This window comes from Oreochromis niloticus, linkage group LG8 (genome assembly GCF_001858045.2).
Source record: "Oreochromis niloticus isolate F11D_XX linkage group LG8, O_niloticus_UMD_NMBU, whole genome shotgun sequence".
In the NCBI taxonomy this organism is placed as follows: Eukaryota; Metazoa; Chordata; class Actinopteri; order Cichliformes; family Cichlidae; genus Oreochromis; species Oreochromis niloticus.
This window is the reverse complement of record NC_031973.2, coordinates 27,228,671-27,242,758: the sequence shown is the minus strand read 5'-3', so window position 1 is coordinate 27,242,758 and position 14,088 is coordinate 27,228,671. Positions and strand designations below refer to the sequence as shown.

The 14,088-nt window shown below is 46.2% G+C and overlaps 1 protein-coding gene across 3 annotated transcripts in view; it reads left to right on the top strand.

Moving 5' to 3' along the window:
* The window catches only part of arhgap23b (Rho GTPase activating protein 23b), a 74,498-nt gene that overhangs the window by 55,598 nt on the left and 4,812 nt on the right, over positions 1-14,088 (top strand). For all 3 annotated transcript variants that reach the window (XM_005463651.4, XM_005463648.4, XM_025909598.1), the window contains 12 exons: positions 1,006-1,143; positions 1,674-1,982; positions 2,063-2,124; positions 4,597-4,724; positions 4,815-4,927; positions 8,731-8,883; positions 10,856-10,934; positions 11,141-11,214; positions 11,307-11,396; positions 11,474-11,599; positions 13,022-13,066; positions 13,202-13,295. In XM_005463651.4, coding sequence (XP_005463708.1) covers positions 1,006-1,143; positions 1,674-1,982; positions 2,063-2,124; positions 4,597-4,724; positions 4,815-4,927; positions 8,731-8,883; positions 10,856-10,934; positions 11,141-11,214; positions 11,307-11,396; positions 11,474-11,599; positions 13,022-13,066; positions 13,202-13,295 — 1,411 coding nt within the window. The remainder of the gene's footprint in view (positions 1-1,005; positions 1,144-1,673; positions 1,983-2,062; positions 2,125-4,596; positions 4,725-4,814; positions 4,928-8,730; positions 8,884-10,855; positions 10,935-11,140; positions 11,215-11,306; positions 11,397-11,473; positions 11,600-13,021; positions 13,067-13,201; positions 13,296-14,088) is intronic.

The window sequence follows — 14,088 nt, the reverse complement described above, 5'->3', positions numbered from 1 at the left end:
GTTGCAAAGTGCTTGGAAGTAGTGCAAAGAAAAGAAAATACTTGGTCTGAGTAGAGTCTGTGATGGGAGTTACTCAGACCACGGCTCAGATTAGTGAGGTGAGTGGGCAGAGTGGGGTGTGGGGGTTTGTCAACAGTCCAAATGGCCCAGGGGAAGAAACTGTTTGTTAGACTGAAGGTGTTGGACCTGATTGACCTGTGGTGCCAACCAGAGGGCAGCGGGTCAAACAGGTGGTGAGCAGGGTGCAAGGGGTCCCCTGTGATGGCCCTGGTTTTCCTGAGACAGGAGGATCTGGCAATAGCCAAGGGTAGGCAATAGCCCCTGCATACCAAACACCCAGGCAGTAGGAGAGCACACTCTCCACTGACGAGCAGTAGAAGGCCAACAGCAGCTTCTGGTCCAGATTATTCTTCCTCAAGACAGAGGAAGTGCAGCCACTGCTGGGCCTTCTTTACCGGGTTGTTGGTGTTGTGAGTCCAGGTGAGATCAGAGATGTGGGTTCCCAGAAATGGAGTTACTGAGACTGGTTGGTGAGGAAGTCTTTGATCCAGGAGCAGGTGGCAGGGAAGGATCTGAAGATGGTCCAGTTTGATGGTGAGGATGCCTAGGATTATGGTGTTGAATTCTGAGCTATAGCCCACGAAGAGCACGCACACATAGCTCTTCTTGTTCTCCAGATGGGTCAGTGCTCTGTGAAGGGTGATGGTGATGGCATCCTCTGTGGACTGATTTGCTCTGTAAGCAAACTGGTGGGGGTTGAGGGAGGGGAGTAGAGAGTTTTTGATGTGCTGTGACACTATCCACTCAACACACTTCATGATTACAGACACGAGGGCTATAGGTCTGTAGTCAATAAGGCTGTCTATACCAGTCTTTTGGGGGATGTGAGTGATGATGCACTTAATGTAGAAAAGGCCTGACTGAGTGAAGGTCTCCACGTCCTGCTTTTTGAAGATGGACCAGTCTTGTTAGATCGAAACATAATACTTCCACATTGTGTTTCAGTCTTTGGAAAGTCTGCAAGCCCAAGAGGACGCCCGATCCAAGCGCCACTCCACCTCTGAGCTGGGTATCATCACCTTCAGTGATGTTCACAAGGAGGGCTGGCTGCACTACAAACAGATTCTCACAGAGAAGGGAAAGGTAAAAATAAAAGAAAAAAACCCACTGTGTCTGCATTGATGTAGGATGTCTTTTCTAATGCTTGTCCATGTCCAGGTGTTGTGACAGCAAACTAAAAAGAGATGGGCAGCTCTTATGTAAGGACACTAATTCTGACTTTCCACTTAGTGTTTGCTGAAAAGGAGAGAGGGGTTTCTGAGATCACCAAAGAAAACACCTGTCTCCTGGCTACACCTAGAAAGTCTTTCCACAAAAGACATAAACATTATCAGCCCTGGAGAAGACCAATAACACCCACCAGGAATGAGTTTTGAGTTATTGCTAACAACGCAAACCAAATTTTCATTGCAGTTGTCAGACCAAATGGACCAACACACACAATCACACACACACACCTCTCTTCAAATGCCTCCTTCAAGTTGGTTGGGCAAATTTCCATATACCCTCAAGTAAGAAGAAATGAGTTTCAGCGAGCCAATCAGGTAGTTTCAGTTGCTAAACGGTACTGGTTTTTTAAGGTTATGCCTTCTCTTCATCTTTCTTCACGACAGAAAGTTGGTGGGAGTATGCGACCCTGGAGACGCGCCTTCTCTGTTCTCCGCTCCCATTCACTCTTCCTTTACAAAGACAAGCGAGATGCAGTGATTCACGGGGCAGGAGCAGAACCCGGTCAGGTTGAACATTGTCCAATCAGCATCCGCTGCTGCTTGATTGACATTGCCTACAGTGAAACCAAACGGAAACACACCTTGAGGTTGACCACGCAGGATTTCTGCGAGTACCTGCTTCAGGCTGAGGATAACGATGACATGCTGGCATGGATCAAGGTTATTAGGGAGAATAGCAAAACAGATAACGAGGTATGAATAATATTTTGTTAGTTTGCACTGGCTGCACAAACACATACACCAAACTAATTTGTGGCTTTCATTCTTTATAGGAGATTGGTTTCTCAAGACAGGCTCTCATCAACAAGAAGCTGAATGACTACAAGAAACACAGGTCAGGATGAAGAATTATATTAAGTAAAAAGTCTGCACCTTACAGTAATTAGAAGTCACTGTAATTCTGGGCTTGAAGATTGTCACAAATCATACTTTAAACTGCAATTTCCCAAAATTACGAATAAAAAGGTACAACATAAAACTGTAGTCATCATGAAAAGAATTTGGAATATACAGAGCATTTCCCAAAATATTGCCTAAAGTATTCACTCACCCATCCAAATCATTGAATTCAGGTGTTCCAATCACTTCCATGGCCACAGGTGTATAAAATCAAGTACATAGGCATGTAGACTGCTTCTACAAAGAATGAAAGAATGGGTCTGTCAGGTTCAGGCCAAGAACGGGACCCAAATGCAGGACTTTCCAAAAGAGAGAGTGAGTTTATTTATAGTGAAGATAGTGAATAGTGATAGTAATGTGACAATTTCCAAAAAGCGTGGCTTCTGTTGTGGTGCTCCTGACTCCCGCACAGTGCTTGTGGACCGTGGTGTGAATGATGAAAACTCCAGCACTTCATATATATATATAAGATTCCGGCCTGATGACGCCCGTAAACCGCCACTCTGGAAACACACGCACACACTCAAACACACATACACATAAAGGAGGGAAACGGGGACCGGGATGGGAGCCTTGACAATGAAGATAGAAAAAACATAACACACGGGCAGGTTGACTGGCGAGGACTACCAGACCATGGCAGGATCACTCTCAGGAGCACAGTGAATTCCTGCATGGTACCGTGATAGGATGCCATTTGTGCAACAAGTCCGGTCATTAAACTGCCCTCTATAAAATATTCCGCAGTTAACTGTTATTGGTTTCATAACAAAGACGTCAACTGTGCCACAGAGTGGTAGGCCATGTAAAATCACTGAGCAGGGTCAGCAGTAGTCACATAGTGCATAGAGGGTGCCAACTTTCTCTAAACTTCATTTGGCCTTCCTGATTTGATCACGAGCAGTGTGTAGAGAGCTTCATAGAATGGGTTTCCATGGCTGAGCAGCTGCATCCAAGAATTAGATCACTGTGCAATCCAAAGCATCAAATGCAGTAGTGTAAACCTCGCCGCCACTGGACATTAGAGCAATAGAGACATGTTCTCTGGAGTGAAGAATCATACTTCTCTGTCTGGCAATCTGATGAAGGAGTCTGGTGGTTGCCAGGGGAATGGTACTTATCTGACTGGTGTAGGGGGGAATATGGTGTGGGGGGCTTTTTCAGTCAAAGGAACTCTCAGTGCCACATGACTATCCATCCATTCTCTTACACTTTGCAGAGGACTGGAGCCTATCCAAGCTACCACAGGGTGAGAAGCAAGTTACACCCTGTACAGATTGCCAGTCTGATGCAGGGTTAACACAGAGAGACAGACAACCATTCACACTCACATTCACACCTGTGGGCAATTTAGAATCACCAATTAATGCAACCCCACTACTTGTATGCCTTTGGACTGTGGGAGGAAGCTGGAGTACCTGGAGAGAACCCATGGAGACATGGGGAGAACAAACTCCACATAGAAAGGCCCTTGCCAGAGGGTGGAGTCAAACTGAGGTTTCTGTGAGGCAACAGTCCTAACCACCATGCCACCATGCCACCCAGACACCATTTGGACAACTTCATGTGAAGGTGTAATTGGTCCACTTGGATTTTTTTTTCCCATTTTTTTTTCTGTTTCCTGTGTTTTTATTTAAACATTGACATTTTATGACCCTGATGAAGGCCACAAGCCAAAACGCGTTGGTCACTTAATAAAGTTGTTTCCTAGTACTTTAAGTGTCACTGGAGTGTCCATGTCATGACAACTTCATGCTCCCAATTTTGTGGGAACTGGACCAGTCCAAAAAGCAAGGTCCATAAAGACATAAATGAGCAAGTGGGATGTGGAAGAAGTTGACTGGCCTGCACAGAGTACTGACCTCAACAGAACACCTTTGGGAGGAATTAGAATGAGAAGCCAAGTCTTTGTGTCCGTTATCAGTGTATGACCTTACAAATCCGCTTCTGCAAGAATGGTCACAAATAACTCTAATAATAATAATCCCACTCCTAAACTTTGTGGAAAATGTTCTGAGAAGAGGTGGAGCTGTTATAGCTGCAAAGAGTGCTGGCATAATAGAAACACTATGAATTAAATGGGGTTAACATCTTGCCTAAAGATATTTGGCATGCAGACTAGGGGCAGCCAGGGATCAAACCACCAACCATCCAGTTAGTAGATGACCTGCTCTACCTCCTGAGCTACAGCCACCCTAGCAATCAATGTCACTCAAGTGCATATGCTTGTAAAGATGGATATATACTTTTGGCAATATAGTGTATCAAACCCACTGCAACTTTTTATTTATTAATCAAAACTAACAACTTCTGTTAACCTTGTTACATCCACTTAAACGAACATCCACACCTAAACCAACATGATGAGGTTAAAAATTGCCTAACTTTGTTGTTCTCTTTTGTGTAGTCTGACAGGTAGTAAGCTAGACTCCTCTCCCAGAGCCCATCGTATGATGCCGCCCTTCTTTCTGGCAAAAACTGACAACACTTCAGTGAACAGAGCTTCCAGATCTGGAGGATCTAAACATGACTCTGGTTTGTGTTCTGCAGTATATATCACAAATCAAAACAACAAAAATGCTTAACTTAATTATGTTTCCATTTATCCACATCTGTGTGACTCAGATGATAACAAGGCACTGTGGAGCATCAACATCATGAAGAAGGCCAAGAAGACAGGTGTTCCAAAGGCTTTTGGTGTACGACTCGAGGACTGTCAGCCTGCTGTCAACCATAAAGTAAGTCAAAATTCATACAAAAAAAAAACTGCCTGGCTACAAGCAGAATCATTAAATAATCCCAAAATCAAACTGTCAAATTAAAGTGGAGCAGACCTATACATTTATTTTTTGTCTTGGGTCTATTGTAAATCTGTTTTTTCATTGGTAAACTTTATTGTTTCTGTAAGTCATTAAAACAAGTTAGCAGGAAAAAACAGAGTTTGTTTTAAAATGATGTACAATAAAATAGGTTTGTAAATGAGATTTTAAGTAAAACGAAGACGTGTAGTTCATTGGAAAGTATGATAGGTATTTTACTGAAACTGATGTATTCAAGTTTTCTGAAAATCTTACGAATGCGATAACTCGAGAAAGCATTCACCTAGGATTTCAAACTGATACCATAGGTATATCTACTAAAAATCTCGGACAAGTTTTAATGGCTACCTTATCGTGGTGGAGGGGTTTGTGTGTCCCAGGGATCCCAGGGGCTATGTTGTCTGGGGGCTTTTGCCCCCTGGTAGGGTCTCCCATGGCAAATTGGTCCTGGGTGAGGGACCAGACAAAGAGCGATTCAGAAGACCCTTATGAAGAGAACATCGAGGGAACAGTTTACCCTGCCTGGGATAGGGTTACCGGGGCCCCGCCCTGGAGCCAGGCCCGGGGAGGGTGCCCGAGGGTGAGCGTCTGGTGGCCGGGCCTTAGTCCATGGGCCCAGCCGGGCACAGCCCGAAGAGGAGACATGGGCCCATCCTCCCGCAGGCCCACCACCCGCAGGAGGCGCCATAGGGGTCGGGTGCATTGTGTGCCGGGCGGCGGCCAGGAGCGGAGGCCCTGGCGGACTGATCCCCGGCTGGCAAGACCGGCAATAGGGACATGGAATGTCACCTCTCTGGTGGGGAAGGAGCCTGAGTTAGTGCGTGAGGTTGAGAGGTACCGGCTAGATATAGGGCTCACCTCTACGCATGGCTTGGGCTCTGGAACCAGTCTCCTGGAGAGGGGCTGGACTCTGTCTCAGTCTGGAGTTGCCCCTGGTGAGAGGCGGCAGGCTGGGGTGGGTATTCTAATATCCCCTCGGCTTGCTGCCGGTACGTTGGGGTTTTTCCCGGTGGATGAGAGGGTTTGTTCCCTGCGCCTCAGGGTCGGGGAACGGGTCCTGACTGTCATCTGTGCTTATGCGCCGAGTGGCAGTTCAGAGTACCCAGCCTTCTTAGAGTCCCTGGGGGGGGGTGCTGGAAGGTGCCCCACCTGGAGACTCTGTTGTCCTGCTGGGAGATTTCAATGCTCACGTGGGTAACAACAGCGAGACCTGGAGGGGCGTGATTGGGAGGAACGGCCTCCCTGATCTGAATCCGAGCGGTGTTTTGTTATTGGACTTCTGTGCAAATCACAGTTTGGCCATAACGAACACCTTGTTCGAACATAAGAGTGTCCATAAGTGCACGTGGGACCAGGATGCTCTAGGCCGCAGGTCGATGATCGATTTTGTAATCGTATCACCAGACCTGCGACCATATGTTCTAGACACTCGGGTAAAGAGAGGGGCTGAGCTGTCAACTGATCACCACCTGGTGGTGAGTTGGATCAGGTGGCGGGGGAGGACGCTGGACAGACCCGGTGCACCTAAACGCGTAGTGAGGGTGTGCTGGGAACGTCTAGCAGAGGCCCCAGTCCGCGGGATCTTCAACGCACACCTCCGGCAGAGCTTCAATGTCCCCAGTCTCCCTCGGAGACTGAGGACATTGAGTCCGAATGGACCATGTTCAGTGTCTCCATCGCCGAAGCCGCTGCATTGAGCTGTGGCCACAAGGTGGTTGGTGCCTGCCGTGGTGGTAATCCCCGAACCAAATGGTGGACACCAGAGGTGAAGGGAGCCACCAGGCTGAAGAAGGAGTCCTATCGGGCTTGGTTAGCCTGTGGGACTCCGGAGGCAGCCGACAGGTATTGACAGGCCAAGCGGAATGCGACTCGGGCAGTGGCTGAAGCAAAAACTCGGGTGTGGGAGGAGTTCGGAGAGGCCATGGAAAAAGACTTTCGGACTGCTTCGAAGAGATTCTGGCAAACCGTCAGGCGTCTCAGGAGGGGAAAGCGGTGCTCTACCTGCACTGTGTATAGTGCTGGCGGAGCGCTGCTGACGTCGACTGAGAAAATTGTCAGGCGGTGGAAGGAATACTTCGAGGACCTCCTTAATCCCACTGACACGTTTTCCGAGGATGAAGCAGAGTCTGGGGATGAGGGGAATGACCCGCCAATTTCCGGGGGCGAGGTCACTGAGGCAGTTAAACAACTCCTTGGTGGCAGAGCCCCTGGTGTTGATGAGGTCCGCCCCGAGTTCCTGAAGGCTCTGGACGTTGTAGGGCTGTCCTGGTTGACACGCCTCTACAATGTTGCGTGGAGATCAGGGGCAGTACCCCTGGACTGGCAGACCGGGGTGGTGGTCCCCATCTTTAAGAAGGGAGACCGGAGGGTGTGTTCCAACTACAGGGGGATCACACTCCTCAGCCTCCCTGGGAAAGTCTATGCCAGGGTGCTGGAAAGGAGAGTTCGTCCGCTAGTCGAACCTCGGATACTGGAGGAACAATGCGGTTTTCGTCCTGGTCGCGGAACACTGGACCAGCTCTTTATCCTCTCAAGGATACTTGAGGGTGCATGGGAGTTTGCCCAACCAGTCTACATGTGTTTTGTGGACTTGGAGAAGGCACTCGACCGTGTCCCTTGGGGTGTCCTGTGGGAGGTGTTGTGGGAGTATGGGGTGTCTGGCCCATTGCTACGGGCCATTCGATCCCTATACAACTGTTGCAAGAGTTTGGTTCGCATTGCCGGCAATAAGTCGGACTCGTTCCCAGTGGGTGATGGGCTCCGCCAGGGCTGCCCTTTGTCACCGGTTCTGTTCATAATTTTTATGGACAGGATTTCTAGGCGCAGCCAAGTGGCGGAGGGCCTTCACTTCGGTGGCCTCAGAATCTCATCTCTGCTTTTTGCGGATGATGTGGTTCTGTTGGCTTCATCGGGTGAAGGCCTCCAGCTCGCACTGGAACGGTTCGCAGCCGAGTGTGAAGCAGCAGGAATGAGGATCAGCACCTCCAAATCTGAGGCCATGGTTCTCAGCCGGAAAAGGGTGGAGTGCCCACTCCGGGTCGGGGATGAGTTCCTGCCCCAAGTGGAGGAGTTCAAGTATCTCGGGGTCTTGTTCGCGAGTGATGGGAGAAGGGAGCCGGAGATCGACAGACGGATTGGTGCTGCGGCTGCAGTGATGCGGACGCTGCACCGGTCCGTCGTGGTGAAGAGGGAGCTGAGTGTAAAAGCGAAGCTCTCAACTTACCGGTCAATCTACGTCCCTACCCCCACCTATGGCCATGAACTGTGGGTAGTGATCGAAAGAACGAGATCGCGGATACAAGCGGCAGAAATGAGCTTCCTCCGAAGGGTGCTATGCTTGAAAAAGTTTGCCTTTTGTTTAATAATTCCAGTTAAATAAAATAATCAAAAAGGCAGGCTCAGTTGTTGAGCTGAAACTGGACCCTGTGGAGGCACTGTTAGAGCAGAGAACACGGTATTTTCTCATTCTCTCAATTTGCTCACTAATCTTGTCCATCTTATTGTCCAAGGTCCTCACTTTTCCCGAAAAGATCAATGGAACAGACAGAGACAAGCCCCTAAAGCAACTGTTCTGGACATAACTTATTTCAAATAATGTATATGTTCAGATGGAGTATGATTGCCACGTGATGCTGAGGTTTTAGGTGAAAATCTGTTTGTTGAAATAGTTTTCTTTCTTGTCTATTTTTCCCTCTTTTGTCTCCCTTGCTTTCTCTTATCAGTTTGTTCCTCTAATAGTGGAGATGTGTTGTGGTGTCGTAGAGGCAACTGGTCTGGAGTACACTGGTATATACCGTGTACCGGGCAACAATGCCATGGTGTCTAACTTGCAGGAGCATCTCAACAAGGGCATGGACTTGAACACTGCTGAAGAGGTATGGAAACGAGCCCTGCTTTGCTTAGCAGACTACAGAAACTAATGTTACATCATGATGAGTTTTTTAAATGTTCAAAATTTCGCATCTGAAACAGATTAAATTATTAGAAAACTATAAAGAAAATTTTTAACACAATGAAGATAAAGTCTGACTGTGGCAGGTCAGATTGAAAGTACATACCAGTAAAGACTATAATCTAAGGCATTCCGAGGGATGCCTTAGATTATAGGACAGGAGCTGAAGTTATTTCTTTTGTCTTCCCTTTGAGTAACTTCAGCACCTTTTTTTTCTAACTCTTAATTATTTCAAATCATCAAATTAATTTTAATATTAGACAAAGATAACCCAAGGACATTTGAAATGCAGTTTTAATTTTTTAGGGGAAAAAAGTTATCCAAACCTATCAAGTCCTAATTGAAAAATTGTGAAATTCTGATCAATGATCATGCTATCTGTCATTTTTCATATCCTCCCTGGTGAATTTGATGTGTTGGTCCACCGAGTTAATGTGGTCAGCACCGTGAACAAACTCTGTGGACCAACACATCAAGTTCACCAGGGAGGAAAGACCATCTATGAATTGAAGAGGTGACCTAAAGGGTAAACCTTTGCCATCTTACAATGCTGTGATTGCAGCCATTCCCCAACTGTCTGTGAATGGTACTCATGGCCACTGATCAATGACCATTGATCACTGATCTATGGTCTTTGATCAGTGGTTGTTGATCAATGACCATGACAATTTGCATATTAATGATCAAGGAACTGGCCTCACAGCCCATTGTTCGCCAGTGGTGCTAGTTTCAGTCACTGTGCAAATGTACTGCTTAAAGGTTGGGGAAACCTGTGGTCAGCTGAGACTGAAGAAGTCACCTGGATGAGTGACGAAACATTTCGTCCCCTGAAAATGCTACGTCCCGATGAAAAGAATCCACTTTTTTGGGATGACCTAAAGAACAGATTGCCGCCACTTTCAATAGAAGTTTTTCTATGCCATACTTGAAATGGATTTTATTACGGTAAACCCATGTGTAATTTTGATAGATTAGGTCATTCCCACATAGCAAAATTAGTATGGCCCAGATCTGGCCCACACAGTGTGCTTACACACCGCAAAGAATGACGGCCCTTTGGTGGCCCACACATAGGCCAGTTGCAGACACACTGCTGGCCCAGAACAGTTTCAGCTCTGGCCTCAGATGTCAGCCTAATGTGTACCTTAATCAAGCCATGTAATAACAATGTGCCAGAACATGACGAAACTCTGTTCAGACAGCGAATTGACTGATTCTTATATAGCACTTTTCTACTCTCCCAGATTGCTTAAAGATTGCTTACAACTTTCACACACTTTCTCCTGAGTGCTTCCTAACTACATTCATACACATTCACACTCTCAACATGCAGACTGGAGGAACCAGGGACCGAACCACTAACCTTCCGATCAGGAGAGGACCTGCTCTACCTCCTGAGCTACAGCCACCCACTATCAAAAATGAGTAAACCCTCACTAGGTTTTGGATAAAGTGTACACTCACAAACCTGTCAAACCTGCATTTGAAATGTTGGCTACCATAGCAGTATAGTATTGCAACATGACATTTCTTCTAACTAAAATAGGAAAATAGGAACATAAATAGTGCCATCATTGCCAGACCTGGTGCACATCTGGTTGACATACACCCTGCCATGACACCAGTCAGTCAGAAGTACCAGCTTGATGCCAGATCCGGGCCAGACCTGTTTTCTATGAGCCTGGGCCATATAACCCAAACCACAATTGAGCCAGATATGGCATGCCATCACATAGACAGTGCCATCTATGCCAGGCCTGGCCCATATCTGGATGACATACGTCTTCTCATGCCAGAAGTCAGCCAGCAGTGCCGGCTTGATACCAGATCCGGGCCAGACCTGCTTGCTGTGTGGGTTACTATAATCCTAAAGCCTCCTCTTCATGTCCTCACAGAGATGGCAAGACCTGAATGTTATCAGCAGTCTACTTAAAACATTCTTCCGAAAACTGCCTGAGCCTCTGTTTACTGATGGTGAGTCCAGACATTTGTTTACAGTGAAATGTCAAATAATTTTTAATGAGTATGTATTGTATAATGTTCTGTTGCTTGGATAAAAAATAAAATTTTTCTTCATATGGCAAGTTACAAAGCCACTGAATGTTTTGGCATATGATTTTCAGAATTTTAGAAAATCACTTGTAGCTAGTTAGTTAGTCATCCATTATCTCTGCCTACAGATAAATACAATCACTTCATTGATGCCAACCGGATTGAAGATGGAGAAGAGAGATTAAAGACAATGAAGAAACTGGTAAAAGAGGGCAGAGAACAGAGAAGTGAACATACTTCTGTCTTTTTTCGATAGCAAAACTCTCTCTATATATACCCACTGCTTCTTTCTAGATCCATGAACTCCCAGATCATTATTATCACACCCTTAAGTTTCTGTTGGGTCACCTTAAGAAGGTAGCAGATCACTCTGAAAAAAATAAGGTAACCTTAACTTCAGTCCCATCAATTGAATCGTGTTTTTTTGGTGGGATAAAATGAAGTTTTAATATTATTTCCAGATGGAGCCAAGAAATCTAGCCCTGGTGTTTGGACCCACTCTGGTGAGGACATCAGAGGACAACATGACAGACATGGTCACCCACATGCCTGATCGCTACAAAATAGTAGAGACCCTTATCCTGCATGTAAGAACCACCAGCTGCTTGCTCCAGTTGCACCTCTGTGACTAGCCAGTTGTGTTTTATGCATTAACACCATGCAGTAGTGCTGCATTCAGTTCTGCACTCAGTTCTGCCTCCAGTGGTGTAGCGGATAATACTGTACATTCAATTAGTAAGTGAAAGGTTGTTGGTTCAATTGTAGCCAGAGATGCAAATTTTCTTTGTGTCAAGAAGGGTATGTCAAAGTTGCTTTAGTGGTTCAGTTCTACTTATATAGTGCAAGTTCTGTTTGAAGGTGCTTTATACTGTAAGACAGTATTTAGACTGTAAGACCCTACAATATTACAGAAAAAACTTCAATAATCAAGCAATCCTTTATAAGCAAACACTTGGGAACTGTGAATGGTAAATGGTAAATGGCCTGTATTTGTAGAGCGCTTTACTAGTCCCTAAGGACCCCAAAGCGCTTTACACATCCAGTCATCCACCCATTCACGCACACATTCACACACTGGTGATGGCAAGCTACGTTGTAGCCACAGCCACCCTGGGGTGCACTGACAGAGGTGAGGCTGCCGGACACTGGCGCCACCAGGCCCTGTGGAAAGGAATATGTCTGAATATGTCTGTGAAGGTTCTCAGTCATCCAGGTCATCATAGTCTAAGGAGCTTGGAAAGAAAAGCGTCTGGACTTTCCTTACCTCATTTCCTAAGGTCAAATGGCCCAGGATGTGAGTGGGCGTTAAGGTGTCTGGGAAATCACATGATAGGGTGGGGCTAGGTTTCACAATGAGCTCACCCGAAACTTTGGCTGATTGTGACCTAAACCTGTTTTTACACCTTGGCTCGTGTGATTGGGTAGAGGATCATTAGGGGGTCCATTGTCCCTCTTGGGGGGACACTCCCACAGGGGGGGCGCGAACATTTTTCTTGTGAAAAAGGGGGGCCTGGCAAAAAAAGTTTGGGAACCACTGTGATAGTGGCACATAAGCAAACACAGAGAAGATCTCAGTGCATCATGGGAAATCATCCAGCAACCTGAGCATATAGCAGCATAACTAAGGAATGGTTCAGGGTAAACCGATCCAGCGCTAACCTGCTTTTGGTAAAAAGGAAAGAAACAAAGAAACAAAGAAAGGAAATGTTAAGTTTAATCCTAAAAGTAGAACGTGTCTGTCTCCTGAACCCAAACTGGGTACAGGTTCCACAGGAGAGATTAGAGACTCCCATTCTGCTTTTAAATATTCTAGGAACCGCAAGTAAGCCTGCTGTCTGAGAGCAAAGTGTTCTATCAGAATAATATGCAACTATAAAATCTATATAGGACTATAAAGGACTCCTTGTTTACATAAGCAACTAGAATCTATTTGATAAATATGATTCAAAACAGTGCAGCAGAATTTCCTTGATACCAACTGTATATTCTCTGTTTCCTTTCTCCAACAGTATGACTGGTTCTTCAGTAATGAAGAGCTTGATAAGGAAGAGAAGGTATGGGCTCTTGTCACCCAAATGAACAGAAAACACCATGAATGACTGTATGCATTCAGATGTCCTCACTTCTTTTATGTCTGCTGGATATATATGCGTGTGTGTGTGTCTGTGTGCATTTGTGTGTGACTGTAGGCCCCAGATGATAATTGGGACATACAGCCTTTGCCCAACATTGACCATCTGCTGACCAACATTGGCAAGCCGGGCATGCCAAGAGAGGCATCAGGTGAGGAGTGGGGGGCTGCTGCAAGGAGTCCTTTAATGCTTCACCTACAGTCAGATTCAATTGTGCGCACATTGTGAAGCAGCTAGATTCTCGTGAGCTTTCAGAGTAGCTCAAGAACAGTGGGTAGAGAGCTTAATGGAATGTGTTGTCATGGCCTAGCAGCTGCTTCCAAACCTTGCATGACCGAGCACAATGCAAAGTAATGGATGTACGCTAGAGCAGTAGAGACGGAGTGACAATATCTGGAGTAAAAAATCATGCTTCTATGTCTGGCAGCCCGCTGGAAGAGTCTGGGTTTGGCAGTTGCCAGGAGAATGGTACTTGTCTGACTGCATTGTGCCAAGTGTAAGGTTTGGTGGAGGAGGGATTATGGTGTGAGGTTTTTCAGCAGTTGGGCCGGGTCCCTTAGATCCAGTGAAAAGAAGTCTTAATGCTTCAGCATTTTGCTCACTGCCTGGGACCATGGAGCCCAACTGGCATTTGCTATAGAATACCAGAATTGATAGGTCGACCACTAGTTCAATTCAATTCAATTCAATTTTATTTATATAGCGCCAAATCACAACAAAAGTCGCCTCAAGGCGCTTTATATTGTACAGTAGATAGCACAATAATGCTAGTGCCCTGTACATTTCAAAGATGGCAGCATCTTCACCTGGTCACCTTTGACAGGCATAAAATAGTCTGGAGAAGACGTGGCCAACGTTATGCTGTGCGTAACATCGCTCAGCATTACCAGTTTGGTCAAGGGTCATCGTCAGGGGAGGCATATCCATGAAAGAACCCACAGACC